Genomic DNA, 21435 nt, shown 5'->3' on the forward strand with positions numbered 1-21435 from the left:
AATTTGTTTCAACAGTAGTCTATAATTTTATGTTAAACAAACAATCTGATTACACTAATCCCTGGCTATATGAGCACAATTGGTTTCCAAATTTCTGCTCATAGGCAGAAACTCATAAGAGCGACACTAAATTTTCACTAAAATATGTGTAAATGTCTCCAATTCGTTCCAAGGGCTTGTAACTTGACATAAACCAGTTGAGTTTAGGTACTTTTCTGATGTATTTGAATGGTTTGGCACCAGAAATAGGGTGTAGTGTATGTATGTAGAGTAGGGATTCCCAACTTATGTGTCGGGACCCAAACATGGGTCCCATTAGATTTGTTAAGGGTCTCCAGCTGCATGTGGCTGTTAAAGAAGCCATTTGCAGATTCTTAATACTGCTGCCTCAGGCATATATCTGTCAATAGTGATAACTCCTGGAGATGGCAGCTGTCTCTGTCACTAGAGATAGCAATTAGGTGCTACGTGCTGAAACCTTAACACTTGAGTTAATTGCTGAGAGCAGGAGGGCTGGGGGAGGCACCCAGCCTAGCAGCCCCACTGAAGAGGCTGTGGGAGGAGGAGGAGTGTCTAAGGCTGGGGCTGTTGAGGGATGCAGGGGGAGGGGCTAAGACTGGGGGAAGTTTGGGGCTGCAGGGAGAGTCTAATGCTGGGGACACTTTGGGCTGCTGAGGGGCTCTAATGCTGGGGGTGGTTTGTGGCTGCTGGGGGCGGTTTGTGGCTGCTGGGGGCAGTGTCTAAGGCTGGAGGAGGTTTGGGGCTGCTAGGCCAGTTTAAGGCTGGAGGCAGTTTGGGACTGTGGGGGGCAGTTAAAACCTGGCTGAGGGTGAGGTCTGTGGGGTGGGTGGGGGGTCTAATACAGTAAACCCTGGAGCTACCTGGGGGTTGTTCCTGGAACCCTTGCATAACTTGAATTTTCCTGCAAGGGGAGTGGAGCCAGGAACCACCAGGGCTGGTCAGTTTCCTGGCTTCCAGAGTGGCAGGAGCTCGGAACCAGGGGCAGGCTGGTTCCAGTCTACCCATGGCTTGTGGGTTCAGGAAACTGATCAGCTCATGGCTGGTCAAGTTCCATGTTCCCGCCATTGTAGGGGAGGGAACCAGGCTAAGAGCCTTCTCCCTCTCTTCCCTCAGTTGAAGGGCTGTCAGACAGCTGCATGTCTGAGGGAAGGGAAGGAGAAAGCTCCAGCTGCAGGTCTCCCCGCCCTCAGCCAGGGATCCCACGGCTGGAGCTGAGCCAGCTGCAGGGCTGTGTGTCTCCCTGCCCCCCAGCCTGGGACCCTGTTCATATAAGCGGGCGAAGTTCACTCATATAGTGAATAAAGGTAGGTATATATGTTCCTCATTTTAGCGAGTACTCATAAGTAAAGTGCTCATTAAACGAGGGATGAGTGTACTCACATTTTTTCTGAAACTCTGTGCATTAACTATATGAGGAAAACCTTCTCCTGGATGTCAGCAGGGCTTTAACTTTTTACATGGAGCATTCTAAATCTCTAGGTCCTCCACACACCTTTTTGTAGCAGTTGCAGACAGAGGTAGGGGCCTCCCTTTTCCATTTAGACAATCTCATCCTGGATCTTTTCATGCATGCATTAATACTGACATCTGGTTAATATTATTCCACGAGCAGTGTTGGCACATTCTACTAGAGCATAGGCAGTTTGTGCAGCTTTCATGGCACAAGTGCCAATTGTAAACATTTATAAAGCAAAGACTTGGTCACCACTGCACACTCTCTTTTCTCATTATGCCAATTGCCAACTATTCAGAGACAATGCCAGTTTCAGATGGGTTGTCTTGCAATCATTGTTCTGGTAGCCTCTGAACGCAGCTCCAAGGGTGTTTTCTTGTGAGTCACTCATCACAATTGAGATGTGCAGTCACTTGAAGAAAAAAACCTATTACCTACCTTTCTGTATCTCTTGTTCTTTGAGATGGGTTGCATGTGTCCTTTCCATGACCCACCCAACCTACCCTTTGTGTCAGAGTCTGTCTGACAGAAAGGAGCTGAGGGGGACAGGAATGGCTCCATTCTTTCAGCATGCAGTAGTTCATGGCAACAGAGGGCACTCGAGCCTCTCCATTATGTACTGCTGAGAGAAAATAACTCTCCAACATCTGTGCACACGGCACACCCATGCTATGTTGACACTATAGAGATGTTTTGAAAAAAGTCCTGCTGGAAGATCTCTTCTGAAAGAACTTCTTTCAAAAGAGTGCTTTCACACGCAAAAAAGCAGATCAAAAGAGCAATCTGCTCTTTCAAAAGAGAGTGTCCACACAGACCCCCGCTCTTTTGAAAGAATGGGTCGGGTTGAAAAATCAGGTGCCGTGAGACTGCTCTTTTGAAAGAAGGATACTTCGGAGTGTCTGCACATATTTTCTTTCGAAAGAAGGTCTTCTAAAGAAGGTGTTCTTCCTGAAATAGGAGTGGAAGAGTGCTTTGAAAGAAGTGCCGCATTCTTTTGATTTACTTTCAAAAGAATGCTTTTTGTGTGTAGATGCTCTGTGGGATCTTTCGAAAGAACTTGCTAGTGTAGCCACAGCCTCACTCATCTACAGTGGCATGGACATGTGTAATATATCTTGAAGAACAACAGTTCTGGAAAGGTATATAACCAATTTTTTTTGAAATGCATATATTCTGTACATATGTATGTTGACAACCATCTTAATCATGTATGAAGTTTTTGTAGTATTTTTTTTCTTCTAGATGTGGCGAGAGTTGGATGCCAGAATTACAGACACTGCAAATGAGTCAAAAGATAATGTGAGATATTTATACACACTTGAAAAAGTATGTCAGCCACTTTATAACTATGATCTTGTAAGTATACTTTTGTGATTGTCAGTACACAGTTTAAATATAGAATGCATGGAAAAAGAGTAAACTTTAGGATAGAAGTAGTCTTCTTTGTGGGATGTTCTACTTTTATTTTACTAAATGTGTAGCTTTGTATTTTAAACCATCTACTTGGGCTGGATGCAATGAAGTATTAATTACTGTGCCTTCTTTGCATAGAAATTGTCTAAATTCCTATACAGTCCAAACATTTTTAAATTTATATTTTATTAACAATTGTAAAGGTCTATTATGTCTTTCTGTGAATGGTAAATACTTCTTAGGAGCTAAAACAGAAAAAAATACATTTATGTACACTACAAAGGTCATATAATGAAATTCAGTGGATTTCATTAAAAATTCATCATGTGCCAACAATAACCACACAGCTGTATCCAAGAAACCACAGTTACTCTAGTACATGAAATATATGTTCATTTGTTAACAAATATTGCAAGGCTCGTGGGAGGCAAAGGGGACAAGCAGAGACAAGAAGAGGAGAGTTCAGGCATGCACAAGAGGGCCCACCACAGTTCCAGACACAGGCTGCATGCAGTGGGGATATAGTCATACAGATGGCTGGGATTCTTGTAGCAACTGGCTTGTTTGAAATGGGATCAGCTTGATTTTTGCCTTATTGTGAAAGCTGGGTGCTTATTTACAGCGTGTGAAAGCTGGCAATTATCCAAGATGGAATAATTTAAGAGGGAGGTGGAAAATTCATGTGAGCACATAAAATGTAATCATCACAATAATATAATTTGAAGAGTGCCTTTCTTATTCCCATTGAATTCCAGATTTCTTTCTACATTTGCAGATTAGTGAATCTTGTTTCTTATAAAACAACAAGAGCTGTGTCTACAAGTGCACGCTACTTCGAAGTAGCGGCACTAACTTCAAAATAGCGCCCGTCACGGCTACACGCGTCGGGCACTATTTCGAAGTTAACTTCGACGTTAGGCGGCGAGACGTCGAAGTCGCTATCCTCATCAGGAGATGGGGATAGCGCCCTACTTCGACGTTCAACGTCGAAGTAGGGACCGTGTAGTCATTGCGCGTCCCACAACTTCGAAATAGCAGGGTCCGCCATGGCGGCCATCAGCTGAGGGGTTGAGAGACGCTCTCTCTCCAGCCCCTGCGGGGCTCTATAGTCACCGTGTGCAGCAGCCCTTAGCCCAGGGCTTCTGGCTGCTGCTGCGTCAGCTGGGGATCCATGCTGCAGGCACAGGGTCTGCAACCAGTTGTCGGCTCTGTGTATCTTGTGTTGTTTAGTGCAACTGTGTCTGGGAGGGGCCCTTTAAGGGAGCAGCTTGCTGTTGAGTCCGCCCTGTGACCCTGTCTGCAGCTGTGCCTGGCACCCGTATTTCGATGTGTGCTACTTTGGCGTGTAGACGTTCCCTCGCTGCGCCTATTTCGATGTGGTGCTGCGCAACGTCGAAGTTGAACGTCGACGTTGCCAGCCCTGGAGGACGTGTAGCCGTTATTCATCGAAATAGCCTATTTCGATGTTGCTACATCGAAATAAGCTATTTCGATGTAGGCTTCACGTGTAGACGTAGCCAAGAAGTCCTGTGGCACTTTATAGACTAACAGACATTCTATAAGGTGCCACAGGACTTCTGGCTGCTTTTGAAGATACAGACTAACACAGCTACCTCTCTGATACTTGTTTCTTATAGTAACTCTTTACAGGTAGCTAGCGCAGTTCTGTGTTTAGAGAAATAATCAGCATGCTTGAAACGCTCATTTCAATTAACACAGGCCAAAATAAAGAGCAAGGCATTCTAGAAGATTCTCAAGCCTCCTACTAAAAATAAAAATGTTCATCATATTTGATTGTGTCCCCTCTTTTTTTTTCTGGGCAATGAATAAAATTTTCACTCCCAAGCAATTTTATTAAATTTCACAGCTTTGCCTCTCTGCCTTTATTCCTTTTTGTTCCAGTTGGGAGGATATGTCAGATAAGGACTTTTTATGTCCTCCATTATCATCAAACATGAGCACCTCATAAAACCATTTTGAGGTAGGGGAATATTAGTACAGCTGGGAAAATGACTTGTCTGAGGTCACATGGGAAGCTTTTGTCAAGAGTAGGGAATTGCATCTGAGATTCCAGCACTGAGGACTTTCACCCTAGCTAGTCTTCTTTCTCATATAGTTTGCGGTGTTTGGCTTCCTTGTTCCTCAGATAGCCTGTATGGAAACTGGTCAGTCAATGTATAAAATTTAGTTTTTTCCATGCTGCCATTAGAGTGGGTTTTGTCTAGTTGCTTGGCCCTTGGGCTGAGAACAGTCCAGTTTCTTTTGACCAAACAGGTATCAGCCCAGATTCTCCCATTCTGAGAAGTAGGGCGTTTTCCTCTTGTATTCATACATGAACTGAAGGGATACAGGGGTTTCCATCTCAATGTTGTCCTCTACTTCCTAAGTTGGGCCCTAACAGTGAACAATCCGTTTTGGTCAATTTTGCAACCATAGAACTTTAAAAATCGTAAATTCTATAATTTCAGCTATAAAATTCTGAAATTTCAAATTGTTGTAATTTTAGGGGTTGTAACCCAAAAAGGAATTATGGGGCAGTCTCTAATGCTACGGCTACACTGTAGCCTTTTCTCAAAATGACTTATGTAATTTGCATTGCACAAATTGCTTAAGTTATTTTGAGGTAACTTATTTTGAGTGCCTATTTTGAACTTCCTGCTACTCCTCTCACAATGAGGGGTAGTGGGAATGAAATACTGTGCTCAAATTTCAAGCATAGTATTTAGCCACAGGGTTTCTATTTTGGAATACAAATTTATATCTAAATAGAAACTGTGGTCTAAACATAGCCTGAGTTATTGTAGTGGGGGTTGCAATACAGGTATCCTTACTTCTGCATTGCTGCTCCTGGCAGGGCTGCCTTCATAGCTGAGCAGCTGGGGAGCAGTGGCTGCTGGTTGGAATCTGAATTCTGAAGGTCAAGCCACTGCCAGCAGCAGTGCAGGAGTAAGGATGGCATGTTATGGTATTGCTGCTCTTATTTCTGCACTGCGCCTGCTGTGCTGGATCCTCAGTCAGCAGCCACTTAGCTCTGAAGGCAATGCAAAAATAAAGATGGCAATACTGTGTGTAACTCCATTTTGGGTCGTGGCCCCCCAGTTTGAGAAACACTGGCCTCCTCTGTGAAATCTGTATGATATAGGATGAAAGCACATAAAAGACCAAATTTCACGGGAATAGGCCAGATTTCTCAGTCCGTGCTGTGTTTCTTACGGCGGTGAATTTGGTAGGGTCTTACCCATCATCTTTCCTCAGTGGGCCTAAAAGATACACACCTGACATCATATCTCCATTGTTAATATTATCCACATACTTCAATGTCTAGTTTCATTTAGCTCATGGACAAAATCAATCACTGTGGTATGTATCCTGGATGCCTAGTTGGGAGACAGCATAAGGAAATATGGAAATTAAGGAACAAAGGCTGCATCTACACTATGAGATACATTCAAATGTAAAGCAGTTAGCTTGATATTACCACATGACTGTCTTCACTGTAAATACCATTAGCTTGATTGAGAAATTACTAATATCGAGCTTTCAGTATTGCACTTACCTGATGGGTATTGCATCAAGTCGAATTCAGAAGTTCAATTAAAGGTCAATGTGGATAGGATAGAAAATCAGCTGATAGGAATAAGGGAATTTTGATGTTTGCGGGGTCCTTCAGAAAGGGCCCCATGTAGATGAGACGTGTGCAATCAAAATGCGGCACTTTTGAAGTGCCGTGGCTGACAGCATGCTAATAAGGCACTGAATATTCATTTCTGTGCCTCATAAGTATTCTCCAATTTGGCCATTGGCATCGCCCTTTTGAAATTTTGGCCAAGTGGGGCCACAGCCTCAGTGGATGTCCAGTTGAGAACACAGTCATTGCGCCAGTGTTGGCAATATCTGTATGATGAAGGGGAAAGCCAAAAATTCTTTTTTCCTAGACTTTTCTATCCTCTTTCTTCCAACTTTGAGAATAAAGTACTGGCCCCTGTATTATTTTCAGGGATCACATGCGGGTATAGGAGTAGGGACACTCAGTGGATGGCCAGTTGAGAACACAGTTGAGGAAGCTGTTTTGGCAATATCTGTATAATGAAGGGGAAAGCCAAAAGTTCTTTTTTCCTAGACTTTTCTGTCATTTTTCTTCTAACTGTGAGAATACTGTCTGGACCCCTGTATTATTTTCAGGGATCTCATGCAATGATTGGAGGTGGGACACTTAGGCTGTGTCTACATGGGCACAAATCTTTGAAATAGCCGTAGTTCGAAGATTACTAATGAGGCACTGAATTGAATATTCAGCGCCTCATTAGCATTAGGACGCTTCTGGCGCCACTTTCGAAAGTGCGTGGCTCGGCACGGCCACACGGGGCTTCTTTTTGAAAGGACCCCACACCTTTCGAAATCCCCTTATTCCGATCAGTGATTGGGATAAGGGGATTTCGAGAGGTGCGGGGTCCTTTCGAAAAGGAGCCCGGGTAGCCGCGCTGAGCCATGCGTTTTCGCAAGCGGTGCTTTCGAAGTGCCATGGCTGGAAGTGTCCTCATGCTAACGAGGTGCCGAATATTCAATTCAATTAGTAATCTTTGAAATACGGCTGTTTCGAAGATTTGTGCCCGTGTAGACACAGCCTTAGTGGGTGGCCAGTTGAAAACACAGTCATTGCACAGAAGCCTTACAGTGCACTGAAAAGCCAAAGGCTCTCCCCTCAGCAACAATCTTTTCTGAACAACTTTCTTATCTTCTCTTTCTTCATGCTTTTTGGGGTCCTGGTATTATTTTCAATAAGGTCAAAAATTTTTTTTCCTAGACTTTTCTGTCCTCTTCTAACTTTGCGAATATGTTCAGGGTCCTTGTATTATTTCCAGAGATCAGATGCAATCATGGGAAGCGGGACATTCGGTGGATGGCTAGATGAGAATTCAGCTACAGAAGAAAGACATTTTTGTAAACTTTTTTGCCATCTATGTGGCTGCCCTACTTTCCATTCCTTTTGAATGGGAAAAATGGACATTTACTTAACACAGGAGGGGAATGAGGAAAATACAATATGGGAAGATGATGTTGAAGACCAGTGAGCATACCCAGAATGCTATGAGGATGAAGGAACTGTGGGATGGGTTCTCACAAGGCACTGCTGCAACAGACGATATTTGACAATTTGAATGTGGCAGCAATGAGTCGACTCTGTGAGGAGTATGTGGGGTGTGAGGATGGTCAAATTTGAATTTATTAATTCCAGAATTACAAAATTGATATTAATAAAGTTAAATTTATCTTGTAGTGTAGATGTAACCAAAGATAGCAAGGTCTTTCTTTTTCAATTTTTATCAAACTCTCTTCTGTAGCCATGTGTAAGAGGAATGGAAATGATCATAAATTTCTGTGACTCATGTGATGTACAGATTATTAACTCTACCTAACATGTGAAGGGGTGATTGTCTCCTTGGATGGGGAAATTAAATCTAGAATTAGAGACTCTGTTGTGAAATTGTTAGAAACAGTTTAGGCTGGAGGAGAAAGCTGAAGTTGAGCTTTGTTTGTTGTTGTTTTTATTTGAAGCAACAAAACAAGAAAGTTAATAAGAGGGGCGAATTTTGGCACTAATCCAGAATATTTATGCTCTTTTCTAGAGTGAGATAGGGATTCAGTTTTTTCCATCAGGTTCCTTCCCAGTTTGTTCCTCTTCTATTCCAATCAGCTCTTAGACAGCTTTGTGGCCTGAATGAACCTTATCCTGAGTGGTTGTTTTTACCTTTGTTTTCTTCAAAGATTACTCCTTCAGTGGCATTCTTTCTTGGAAGATCTCCTTTCTCTCCCATAGCCTTTCATGAATCAGTTAGGTAATAATGGTGCTGTTCTAGTCTAGTTATTGTGGTCCTATGCTTCTCTTACTACTTATACAATTGTATGAAAACTATACTCCCATTACTATTTTCTAGTACATGAGACATGATTTTTCTTGGTGGTAGACCTCACGTTAGATGACCTTTTTAGATGTGTAATCTTTAAAAATGACAATATTGCAGAACCCACTAGTCTGATATATCAAACTCAATGAAATAGCATATGTAAATAACAAGAAGTCCTGTGACACCTTATAGACCAACATATTTTGGAGCATAAGCTTTCGTGGGCAAAGACCTGCTTCATCAGATGCATGAGTGGGGCAGTTTGAGAAGGGGATTTAAAGAGGGAGTCTCAGTGAAGGGGAAGGCCAGAGCTGAAAACTTCTGTTCAGTCAGGGTGGATGTGGCCCATTATGGGCAGTTAATGTGGAGTTGTGAACATTAGCAACTGACAGTGGGCCACATCCTCCCCCAACTGAACTGACTTGATTTCTCCTTTCTTAGGCTGTGTCTACATGAGCCCCTTCCTTTCAGAAGCGGCATGTTAATGAGGGTGTTAGAAAGATGCTCATGAGGCACTACCATGAATATGCAGTGCGTCATTAGCATAATGGCAGCCGCAGCACTTCAAAAGTGCCGCTTTCGATCACGCATGGCTTGTCTACACGGGGTCCTTTTCAGAAGGACCCCATGCGTTTCAAAATCTCCTTATTCCTATTTGGTTATACGAATAAGGGGATTTTGAAGTGTGTGGGGTTGTTTTGAAAAGGACCCCATGTAGACGAGCTGCATGTGATCAAAAGTGGTACTTTAGAAGTGCGGTGGACACCATTATGCTAATGATGTACTGCATATTCATGGCAGCGCCTCATGAGCATCTTTCAGTTAGGGTCAGTATCATGCCCCTTTCGATGTTCTGGGGCTAGTGTAGACATAGCAGTTGAGAGGTGAAAGTATGCACCTATCATTAGTTTGAGTACTGACAGAGTATATATGAGGTTTACCATATTGATTATTACAATTATTTTAATGATCATTTTTTGATCCTGATTGCTTTTTAATAAGAAACTTTAAATGAGTTTACCTCTGTGCAAGGTGTGACAATTTTTTTAAGACTGGTAGATATCATTTGAAAAAAAATGTAGTTTAGAAGTTATGAATAGGAAACTTTTAAGGAAAGAGAAACTCAGATAATTTTCTTTAAAAATCTTTATTTTAGGTGTCTATGGCACATGGAATACAGAATTTGATTAATGCTATACGAATGATTCACAGTGTTTCAAGGTATTACAATACTTCAGAGAGAATGACATCATTGTTTATAAAGGTAAGCACCTTAATGTTAAGGCTTCATTTATAAAACAAACATGATGGAAACAAACATATCTGAGTAAGAAATTGGAGAAACTCTTCTTTTACTTCAGTTAGGAGGATTGCTTGGTGAAAAGTGGTTAGAATTTTATAAAGCTGTGATGCCTAATGCTGAATATATAACTTTTGTTTTCATGCAATAAAATAAGCCAAGCTTAAAGAAAATATCAGGTATTGCAATTACAGTTTATTTCTTATAGGATTTTATTAGGTTCACAAAGATCTAGATTATGTCATTTTTATAATAGACCCTCTTCCACAAATACTATTCAACATGTAAAAAGAGAAAGGATTGTATCAGTATAAAGGTTTCTAAGCTCCTTTTTTCCAAGAGCTACAGATAGACAAAAAAGGTGGCAGATTCAAGTATGAATGCTTTCTACTTATTACACTATGGGTCTGGTACTGTCTTCTAACATCTCTCTTAGGACTTGTCTGTATGTGTCTGTCTGGCCAAATGATATCCCCCTTGTCAGCAGCCTCTCTACGGTGCTTCCCAGGTTCTTTCACACAATGTATTCTAAAAGTTTTCATGGACCCTTTGTGGAGATCCAGAACCTTGGCTTCTAGTCTCTCTAAAAAGGTAGTGGCGTAGAGAACCCTATCCAGAATTTCTTAGTTTTACTAGCTAAAACTGAAACGGACAAGACACCACATGTGTTTTCTCAGGCCACTGCCCTGTACAGTAAACCCTGGAGATACATGCAATCAAGTTGCATGTCTCGGGTTAATGCCACTGCAGACCTTGACAGGAGCGCGAAACTGCTCCTGTCAGGGCAGCAGCCACGAGTCAGCAGTCAGGCTGTGATGGTAGTGGGGAAACCACTCCTGTAAGGGGCAGCAGCCTGACTCTTGCTGTCCCTGACAGGAGTGGTTGGCACGCTGTGGCCCGTGATGAGCTGTTTCCTGGTCCCTGGAGTGGTGGAGAGCTGGGGACTAGGCAGCAGCCTGGCTCCTGGCTCCCCTCTGCTTGCAAAGCTGGGAAACTGAGCAGCGAAGTGGCCTTGGCTAATTTCTTCGCTCCAAGGAGCAGAGGGGAGCCGGGAGCTAGGTTGCTCTTGGTTCCCGGCTCCCCTCCACTGGCTGGAGCCAGGAAACTAAACAAGGCTGCTGCCCTACTCAGTTTCCCCTCTCTGCAAGTAGAGGGGAGCCAGGAGCCAGGTTGCTGCCTTATTCCCAGCTCCTTGCCACTCCAGGGACCAGGAAACAGCACAAGCAGCAAAGGGCGGGGAGATGGGAACCAGGCTGTCCCCTGGTTCCTGTCTCTGTGTTACTCTGGGAGCCAGGAAACAGACCAGTCCTGCTGCAAGCCCAGGGGTTCCCATCTCCCCGTAACTTGCACAAAAATTCAAGTTTAAGTGTGGCATGCAATTGCCACATAACTCAAGGGTTTACTATACCCATGGATGCACCTGCATTCAGAGGGAGCCATCTCTAGTTGAAATAAAGGGTGGACACTGAATGTATGTTTAAAACATGTTATGTTCTTTTCTTGAATTTTGACTGTGACATTTTGTGAATGTTTCTTTCAAATATGTGTGGGTATGGTGTGGGTAGATGGATATAAAACAATGTGCATAGATGGGTGTGATGGACGTCTTGTAGTGCAGGTCCTAGTTCCCATACTACACAGCTACCGTTGCCTTATGGGTAAAAATTTTCAGAACTTCACTAATGGTGTTTGTCTCATGGGTCGGGGCTACACTAGCCACCGCCTTTCAAAAGGGGGATCCTAATGAGCCACTTCAGCAGATGCTAATGAGGCACTGCCATGAATATTCAGAACCTCATTAGCATAATGGCAGCTGCGTGGGTTTCGAAAGTGCTACTTTTGAAACGCATGCTGCTCGTGTAGATAGGGGCCTTTCGAAAGGACCCCCCCAGATTTCGAAAGTCCCTTCTTCCTAAAACCAAATGGGAAGAAGGGGCTTTCAAAGTCTGGGGGGTCCTTTTGAAAGGCCCTGTCTACACGAGATGCGTGTGTTTAGAGAGCAGCACTTTCGAAAGGTGCACAGCTGCCATTATGCTAATGAGGCTGCATATTCATGGAAGTGCCTCATTAAAATATGGCGAAGTGGCTCATTAGCATCCCCCTTTCAAAAGGCGGGGGCTAGCGTAGCCGCAGCCATGGTGGGAAACTAAGATCCAGGAGTGAGAATCCTTTTAGTGCGATCCCTTGAGAAGCCAAATTATGGACAAATATATTTCACTTTTATGCCTGAGACTTATTCAAATATTATACCAGGGTCTAAAAAGATGTAAAATTCTTTATGTTGTCCTAAAATCACATATATTAGGATATTTTACCTAAATGTGATTGAAAAGTTCTAATTGTAGGTATATGGTTTGTTTAATTCAAGGTGTAATAAAACAATCTTTGGAGATTAACAGGGTTTGTTTTCATGTGTATGTACTAGGTTACAAATCAAATGGTCACAGCATGTAAGGCATATATTACTGATGGTGGTTTATCTCGTATATGGGACCAAGATACACCTGTAGTAATTAAAAAAATTCAGGTTAGTATAGTGGTATTTTCTTATTTTCACTGTTTCAGATCACCTTCTGAGCTGGCTTCTTATTTCACCTAGTAAGCACCTATTAGTAGGACTGCGCTAACGTCTATCATCGTTATTATAAAAGAATGCATTTTGCTGTATTATAATTTTTTCCAGATTTCATATTAAATTGTTCAGAAAACATGTAAACTTAATAGATAGGGCCTTACCAAATTCACAGCCATGAAAAACACATAATGGACTGTGAAATCTGTTTTCTGTTCAGGGAATTTGTTCTTGTGTGTATGTTTACCCTCTACTATACAGATTCCATGGAGGAGACCAGTGCTTCTGAAACTGGAGTCCTGACCCAAAAGGAGTTAAGGAGGTATGGGTCACACATAGCCACCTTTACTTCTTTGTTGCCTCAGAACTTGGTGACTGGAGAGTGGTGCCTGCTAAGGGCCTTAGCTCTTTCAGCATTGCACAAAACCTACTCCTATCAGGGGAGTAAACAGTGCTGGAAGCACAGCTCCTAGCACTGTAGCACTATCTACAATGGTGTTTTACAGAGTTGAAATTTGTAGCACACTGAGGGGTATTTTTTCATACCCCTGAGTGCGAAAGTTTCAGCGCAGTAAAGTGGTGGTATAGACATTGCCTTCACTAATGACCTGCACTCCAGTTATAATTCTGGATTTTCATTTAAATTACATTAGAGAATGTCAAACAGCAACAACTGCAAAAGTAGAATGTTATTTTAAATTGCTCAGACTTTCAGATATGAAAGTCATGCAGCTTTGCTAGCCATTGTCCTGCATTTCAGTGCAGTCCAGTATTTTCATTTAAATTATAGTACAGAAAACAAAGAGCCTTCAAGTTTTTTTCTCAGTGATTTCTTGGTGCCAGAAAGGATCAAATTGTATAGTGAAAAACTTTTCTTTGAATCTGGGAATTCTTTGAATATTCCCATGGGTGCTCCCCCTTAGATGTCAGGCTTGCCCTGGTGCCACAGGCTGGAGATCTTCATTGCTGTTTTCCATCGGACCATGCATATGCAGGCTCTGATGTGCCACTTCACTCTCTTTTAGTCATGTGCATGGTCCGGTCTGAGCCAGTTCCTCTCAACCACCAGAGGCTGCAGACAGAGCCTCTGCCTTCTCCTCAGTTTTGAGCAGTTGCTTTCCTTTCTTCTCATTTCCTTATTGGACTTGTTCTTCGGGTTCGTTTGTCTAAAATAAGAAAAAAAAAATAGAAAGTTGGAGTGGTAGTTAAAATTAAAATTTTAATTAGTTATAGTTCATCATTATTATTCCCGTCGTTGGAGCTAACGGATTCCTAGCAGTTGGAGTTACTGTTATACTGTTTAAAACAAACAAACAAGAAACCTAAACCAATGAAGTTCTTAGTTCTAAGTGACTGTGAGTTGAAAGTTATATAATCATGCTGTGCACTGCCAATTTTAAGAAGTGCAACGCATGCCATGAGGTAGTGCCAGCCTGTGATGGCCATTCCAAGTGTATTCCGTACCTCAGCAAGGGACACGTTCCCCAAAAGTGCCCACACTGTTCAAAACTGAGTGCCTGGGCTTGCAGGGACAGGGAGGTGTGTTTACGCATGATCCTGTTTAACAAGGCCCTCCAGCCAGCTTCTCTACAGAGTGCTGAGCCCTCTGAAGATAGCCAGCAAAAGCTCAGAGTGCTCTCCTCAGAGGCTGCTGTGCACAAACAGCCTAGGGCTCCTCCTGCTCAATTGTTACCCATTTTGCCTAGAGGAACAATGAGGGAGGCTGAGGGCTGCACTGTAATTGTGTCTGGCTCTTCTAAAAAGGCCAAGACTAAGACAATGGCCCTCTCATCAGCACCGAAGCATGGCTTAGAACTGGAAATTAGAATACGACTGGACTGCTCCAAATTGGTAATGGTGGTGGTGTCTGCACCGCAGCATCAATCTGTATTGACGGGCCCGAGGATAATGGCACCGTCCACCCTGGCACCGACGACGGTGGCACTGGTCCATGTGGCACTGACAATGATGGCACCAATCTGTGAACCCTCAGCACTGGCACCGACAGCACCAATTCCAATGGCACTGAGCATGCCCGAACAACAACTAACTATGGAACTGACCCATCTGCTGGCACCGGCTTTGGCACTGGGTAAAGATCATAAGCATTCAAACGCTACTTCTGAGTCCAAGTACAGGGGTACTCCTGAGCCTTCTCCGCACCGCTCGCCTTCACCAACTGCTTCTTTTGCCTCAGAGCTGTCTCCTGACTGATTCTCCATCCCATCACCATTTCTTAAACCTCCATCATTTTCTTCTTATCGATGGAGGTTTCCCGTGATAGAGCTATTTACGACTCACCTGAATCATTAATGCAGTCAGTACTGCTTCAGAGCATGTCTGGGGTTGGACTCTTTGAGCAATGCCTTCCTAATCAGCTGGAGGGGTATGCTATTGTACGTGTTTTCCCCCAACAATTTATTAATTCCCAGAGTGCTAGAGAAAGTCAACAGGGATGGAGGCAAACTCATATAGATAACTCTGGCCTGGGCACGCTGGTATTGGTTCCTCATCCTATGCAGAATGTCATTGTGCGCACTACAGCTCCTACCCTGTCCCCCAGATCATGCACCCACAACACTGATCATGCACCCACAACACTGCACTCTTCATCTCACAGCCTGGCTCATTGCTGGTTCAACAGTGCCGAGGACCTCTGCTCGGACCAAGTGAAAGAGGTCCTGATGCAGTGTAGGCGACAGCATACACACAAGACTTACCATTCCAAATGGAAATGGTTCACGATCTGGGTGCTCCTCCAGACGACTGTCTCTGAGTGGAGCACTGATCCACACTATTCTGGACTATCTCTTGGACCTGAAATGATAAGGTCTAGTGCTGGCATCACTGGAAATATACTTGGCTGCAATATTGCCCTTTAAACACACAATTGATGGTACTTTGGTCTTTGCTCACCCCATTACATCATGTTTCCTTAAGGGGTTGACGAACCTGTCAATGTACCGCCTGACGCAGCCTATTTTGCCTGCATGGAGTTTGGATTTAGTTCTAGAGACATTATCGAGGGGCCCATTAGAACCTATGGCTACAGTCTCGTTTTGATTGCGAAGGTGAAAGACATTTTCCTCTTGGTAATTACATCCTCATGAAGAGTCAGTAAACTGTCCACCCTGATGGTGATCGCTCCATATCTTCATCTTCAATCATCTTCAGTAAGGATGGAGTGGTGCTCAGATTACACCTGCAATTCATCCCTAAGATCACCTCAGAGTTCCACATGAACTAGCCTGTAGTACTGCTGTCATTTTATCCCAACCACACTCATCAGCACATGAGGTGCAATTACACTCCTTGGATGTGAGAAGGGCGTTAGCCTTTTATATTGACAGAACCAAGCCGTTTTGGAAGACTGAGAGCTTGGGGGTATCTATAGCTTGCCACTTTAAGGGTGAAGCAGTATCACCACAAAGACTTTGTAACTTTATCACGTCTTTCATCATGACTTGTTACTTGTTGTGCGGCATGTCCTTACTGTGCAAACCAAAGGTGCACTTGACCAGAATGATGGAGGCATCGATCGCATTCTTCAGTGGTGTTTCCCTCTGTGACATCTGCAGGGCGGTGACTTGGGCTTCCCACAACACATTTGCCAAGCACTACACCATCCACCGTCAGATGAGTGAGTGGCGTTAGCTGTCCTGGACAAGACCTAAATCCGGTACCTGCCTCCTACTTTATTTTGGGGTACAGCTACTCAGTCACCTAACATGGAATACCCACGGGTACGCTTGAAGAAGTTGTTACTCACCTTCATGCAGTAACAATGGTTCATCGAGATGTGTCCCCATGGGTGCTCCACCACCCACTCTTCCTCCCCACTTCGGATTCTTCTTCTGTTCTTCTGTTTCAGATTTGAAGTGGTTTTGAGCAACTGGCTCAGACCAGACCATACATGTGACTAAAAGTGCGCAAAGGGCACATCAGCCCACACATGCGTGGTCCAGCTGAAAGTATCTATGAATATTTCTGGTTTGCGGTGCCAGGGGAAGTCTGACACCTTAGGTGAAGCACCCACAGGACACATCTCAAAGAACCATCATTACTGCATGAAGGTGAGTAATTTCTTTTCTGAGGCAGAATTTGTGCAATTCAAGGCCAATTAGTGATATTTGGAATTCTCTCTGTCATTGAAAGTGAAAGCACTTGGAAATCTACAAAAATAGTTAGGGAAAACATGGGGTGGGGTGCAAGGAGCACATGTGCCCCAAACCATAGAGAAGTTACCTCTACAACATGTGGGACAGGGTTTTATTTCACAACTTTTTCATTCCCAGAATAGTCTGTCATTCTGATACCAAGATTTTTCCTTAATTGGATGACCAGCTGAGTTGAGGTCAGTCAAAAGGGCAAGTGGTGAACAGCATTATTCAAATCCAGATATTGTTTGCTCATCTGACATTGATAATAAATATAGAAAAGTCAACTTTATAATAAGTTATCCATAATCAACACATTATTTAGAATGTCTGTTGAGGTAACTTGAGTCATTGTAGAGTAGGTAGTTATCTGTCAGAGAAGTTTCATTTGCCAATTTATAACAGGATCTTATGCAAGTAGATATATCTGGGCTGAAAAGGCTTGCCCCTTTGTTCCTCCTATGTATGGTACAAAGATCCAAGGAGAACTTACTTAACCCCAGGTGGCTTCCCTTGCTGTCAACAAGAAACGGGAAGCAGAGAGGGGTGCAGCCGAACCAGGAATTTATAGAGCAGCCAGGCTCCTGACAGGGAGTTGTCAGCAGAGCTGAGAAGTTCAAGGGTAACTATTACGGGATTAAGGATCCACTTTCTTCAGTGCTGACTCAATTATTCTTTATTATAAAGTAAGTAAGGTGGGTGACCACTAAGGAATTCTATATCAATCTAGCATCATTAGTTTGACTTTTCACACAGGTATTATAATATGCCACATGTTTCATCATTACTTTTCGTCTTTTTAAAGTGAGAATAACAAGTGCTAAATAAGAAGACTTGAACTATGTTTACATGTCCATGTGGGACACAAGGAATAGGTCACAAGATTGGCTGCAGTATTTTGTTTAATATGAACTAATTAGAAAAGCTACCATTTTGTGAAATACGGAACAGCCAAGAGAAATAACTGATTTTTTTGTCCATAAGAAATATTACATGTTTCTTTTCGTCTCTGGTTATTGTATTTGTTTCTCATCTTTGTAGGACTGCATTTTTTTATTTAAAGAATATCAAAAATGCTTTCATAAAACAAGGAAGCAGATTTTGGAAGCTCTAGGGGAAAAGACATTTGAAGTATCTGAGATGTATATTTTTGGAAAATTTGAAGCTTTTTGTAAAAGGCTAGAAAAAGTAAGTAACATTTCTGTTTCTGTTTTAAAAATTAAGATGTATAAGTGTGCATGCCTTTAATGAAAATGTTTGTAGGTTGACTAAAGAATTGCTTATTCTACATTCTTATTTCAATATGAAGATTTTTAAAAAATGTAAGTGATATTTTTCAATAAATACAACAGTTCTTTTGTTTCTTGGACCATCAAATTTTTATGACTTTCACAAATAATTAAATGAAAACTCTAGTTAAGACCTGCAATTCATTTTTTTTATTTGCTCATAAATGGTTAAAAAATTACATAGTTGGCCTTTCTGTTCTTGGTCTCAACCCAAAATTAATTTTGAAATGGATGAAAAAATCAGTTAGTCTGAACCTAAGATAGATGAGCAGAGGAAAATGTAATTTATATCTTGCCAAATACATAAAGCTTTCTTTACTCAAAATTTATGACAAAAAAGAGACCTACCACACACAATCACCCTGGCTGTGTCTACACTTGCATTCCTCTTTCGAAAGAGGAATGCAAATGAGGGAAATTGAAAATGCAAATGAGTCACTGATTTGCATATCTTGTGCTTTATTTGCATAATCTATCGGAAGAGATAATTTTGAAAGGAAGAAAGCAGTATAGACAGGGCTCTTTTGAAAATACATCTCATCTTTGAAAGAACCCTTTTTCCTGAAACAAAATAGGAAGAAAGGTTCTTACGAACATGGGGTTTATTTCCAAAAGAGCCCCATCTACGCTTTTTTTCTTTCAAAAGAATCTCTTCCAAAAAGAGATTATGCAAATGAAGCACTAGATATGTAAATCAGTGCCTTATTTGCATTTTCAATTTCCCTCATTTACATTCTTCTAAAATTTCAAACGTTTTTATTATTAATTTGTTTATTTACTAAGCTCCCATAGTTTTATTTGTGCCATAGAAGACATAAAATAAAGATGACACTTATCCTAGAGAGTATATAATCTATCCAAATACCATTAAAGTGAATGGAAAGAGTCCTATTCATTCAATGCTTCCAAAGAAAGTGTTAAAAAAAGGGAGAAGTCAAGACTGGAAATTCCAAAAGGAGGATTGTCTTAGAGTTGTTGGTTGCTTGTGTGGTTTTCTTTGTTCATTTTTGTTGTTGTCTTCCTGTGGATTTTATAGGAGTGAGATTTTTAAGAAGGATTTGTATGTGGAGAGGGAAAGTGGTGGATTAGCCCCATGCAGGTGGCCTGGTGAGAGCTGATAGCCTCAGTGCCCTCTTGCATATGCTTTTGCATGAGTCTTCAGCATTAAATAGTGCATTTAGAAAACCATTCAAGATCAGTTCCTCCAAACCAGGGGTTACCAATCAGCTGATTGCAATTGACTGGTTAATCCTGGAGAGTCTCCCAGTTAATCGCAATTGGCAGTGCTCTGCCTTAATGCCACTAGGCCGTTCACTGGAGCAGCAAGTACAGCCCCATGTAAATGGTAGAGGAGAGTGGGGCAGGAGTCTTGGTGCCCTCTTCTGCCTGCAAGCACCACCTCTGAAGCTCCCATTGACTAGGAACAGGAAGCTGTGACCAATGGGAACTGTCTGGGGCAACACTGGTAGAGAGGGGTATCATGGGAAGCCACATGTCCCTCATTCCTCACCCTGGGGACCACAGGGACTTGTTGGCTGCTTCTGGAAGTGATGTCCAGAGCCCTGCTTGGACATAAATATCTGCCCACAGATAGAAATTTGTATCCTCTGATCTGCAAGGCTGTACTGTCAGGAGACATCATAGCCAACAGAAAAGAGTGCAGCAAGATTGCACCCAGAAGCCAGTGCCTCTCCCCCTGCTCCAGCAGCTCCTTCCAGCCACGCAGCTGCACTGCTCCTAGCCCCACCATCAGATGTGTCTCCTGCCTGGAGTTGTATGGCCCTGCTGGCTCATTACTGATAGGAGCTGCTGATGCAGTGAGCTGAATCCCAGGACTGGCAGAACTGTGGTTCTTTGGCCTCAGTGTCTCCTGGGATCAGAGCTTTGCAGATCAGTGGATACCGAAGTCTATTCACAATTAGACGTTTGTATCTACGCAGAACTGTAGCACGGGACTGGGACTGGGCCTGGAGCTGGGCAGTTAGGGATCCTGCCTTGACCTCGCTGTGCTGCTGACCTAGAGCTGACAGTGGTAATGCCACCCCGTGGGAGCTTGTACCACAACCCCCTCCCAGAACCAGCACCCACACCTGCATCCCTGCCCCAGTCCTGATCCCTCTTCCAGAGCCTGCACTCCTGATATCTTCTTCCAGAGCCAACACCAACCACCTCTTGCACCCCAAGCCCCTTTTAAGAGCCAGCAACCCCTCTTGCACCCTTGCCCTACCACAACCCTCTTTCCAGAGCCAGCAATCCAAAACCTCACCCCAACCCTGAATCGCCTCTCAGAGCCAGCAACCCCTATCTCCCCATGCACCATGTAACCCCTCCTGCACTTCAGCCCACATGATCCAACCCTGATCTTTCTCCTAGGACCAGCACACTTACCATTTCTGCACCCTGGGCCCCTTCCTTTATGCCAAGCTGCTGCTCCAGCCCTGACCCCCCTTTCAAATCCAGCACCCCATACCTTCTTGTGCACACTATATCCCCTCCTGAACACCAAGCCCCCTCCTGATTCCCAGCCTCCTGCTCCAACCCAGTAAAAGTGAGTGGGGGGTGTGGGGAGAGCAACTGATGGAGTGGGGGATGGAGTGACTGAACTGAGGCTTTAGGGAAGGGATGGACCCTTGGGGAAAGGGCAGAGTATTTCCCTTTAATTCCGAAAGTGGCTGTGGGCTGCGAATAACAGGATCAGAAAGAAGAATTCTGCCTCCTTCACTCTGGAGACTTTCAAATCCTGGATCTGAGGGTCACCAAGTAACATCAGGTGGATCAAAATAGCCCTTAGTTAGATCAGTGGGTATTCTGTGTCTTGAAGGGAAGGCACTTGAGCTGGAAAAACCTGATGAATGGACTGCCTTCGTAAGATAATCAGGTGGGAACTCTTCCTTAGCTGATGTGGGGGTCAAATTAGATCACAGAATCACGGGGCTGGAAGGGACCTTAGCAGGTCATCAACTCCAGCCCCCTGCTTCAAGCAGGATCAACGCCCACTAAGTCATCCCAGCCAGGGCCTTGTCCAGCTGGGACTTAAAAACCTCAAAGGATGGAGAATCCACCTCCTCTCTAGGCAATGCATTCCAATGCTTCACCACCCTTCTGGTGAAGTAGTTTTTCCTAATATCTAACCTACACCTCTCCCTCTTCAACTCCAGACTATTACTCCTTGTTCTGCAATCTGACACCACTGAGAACAGTTTTTCACCCTCCTTTTTAGAGCTCCCCTTCAGGAAGTTGAAGGCTGCTATTAAATCATCACTAAGTCTTCTCTTCGGTAAACTAAACAAACCCAAATCCGTCAGCCTATCCTCATAGGTCTTG

General features: G+C 43.3%; 1 protein-coding gene across 1 annotated transcript in view; it reads left to right on the forward strand.

The window, feature by feature from the left end:
• The window catches only part of DNAH8 (dynein axonemal heavy chain 8), a 548480-nt gene that overhangs the window by 43988 nt on the left and 483057 nt on the right, over nucleotides 1-21435 (forward strand). Inside the window, exons 9-12 of the mRNA XM_074989796.1 lie at nucleotides 2717-2830; nucleotides 9950-10057; nucleotides 12519-12620; nucleotides 17864-18010. Coding sequence (XP_074845897.1) covers nucleotides 2717-2830; nucleotides 9950-10057; nucleotides 12519-12620; nucleotides 17864-18010 — 471 coding nt within the window. The remainder of the gene's footprint in view (nucleotides 1-2716; nucleotides 2831-9949; nucleotides 10058-12518; nucleotides 12621-17863; nucleotides 18011-21435) is intronic.

The sequence above is a fragment of the Carettochelys insculpta genome, chromosome 3 (assembly GCF_033958435.1).
Source record: "Carettochelys insculpta isolate YL-2023 chromosome 3, ASM3395843v1, whole genome shotgun sequence".
NCBI lineage: Eukaryota > Metazoa > Chordata > Testudines > Carettochelyidae > Carettochelys > Carettochelys insculpta.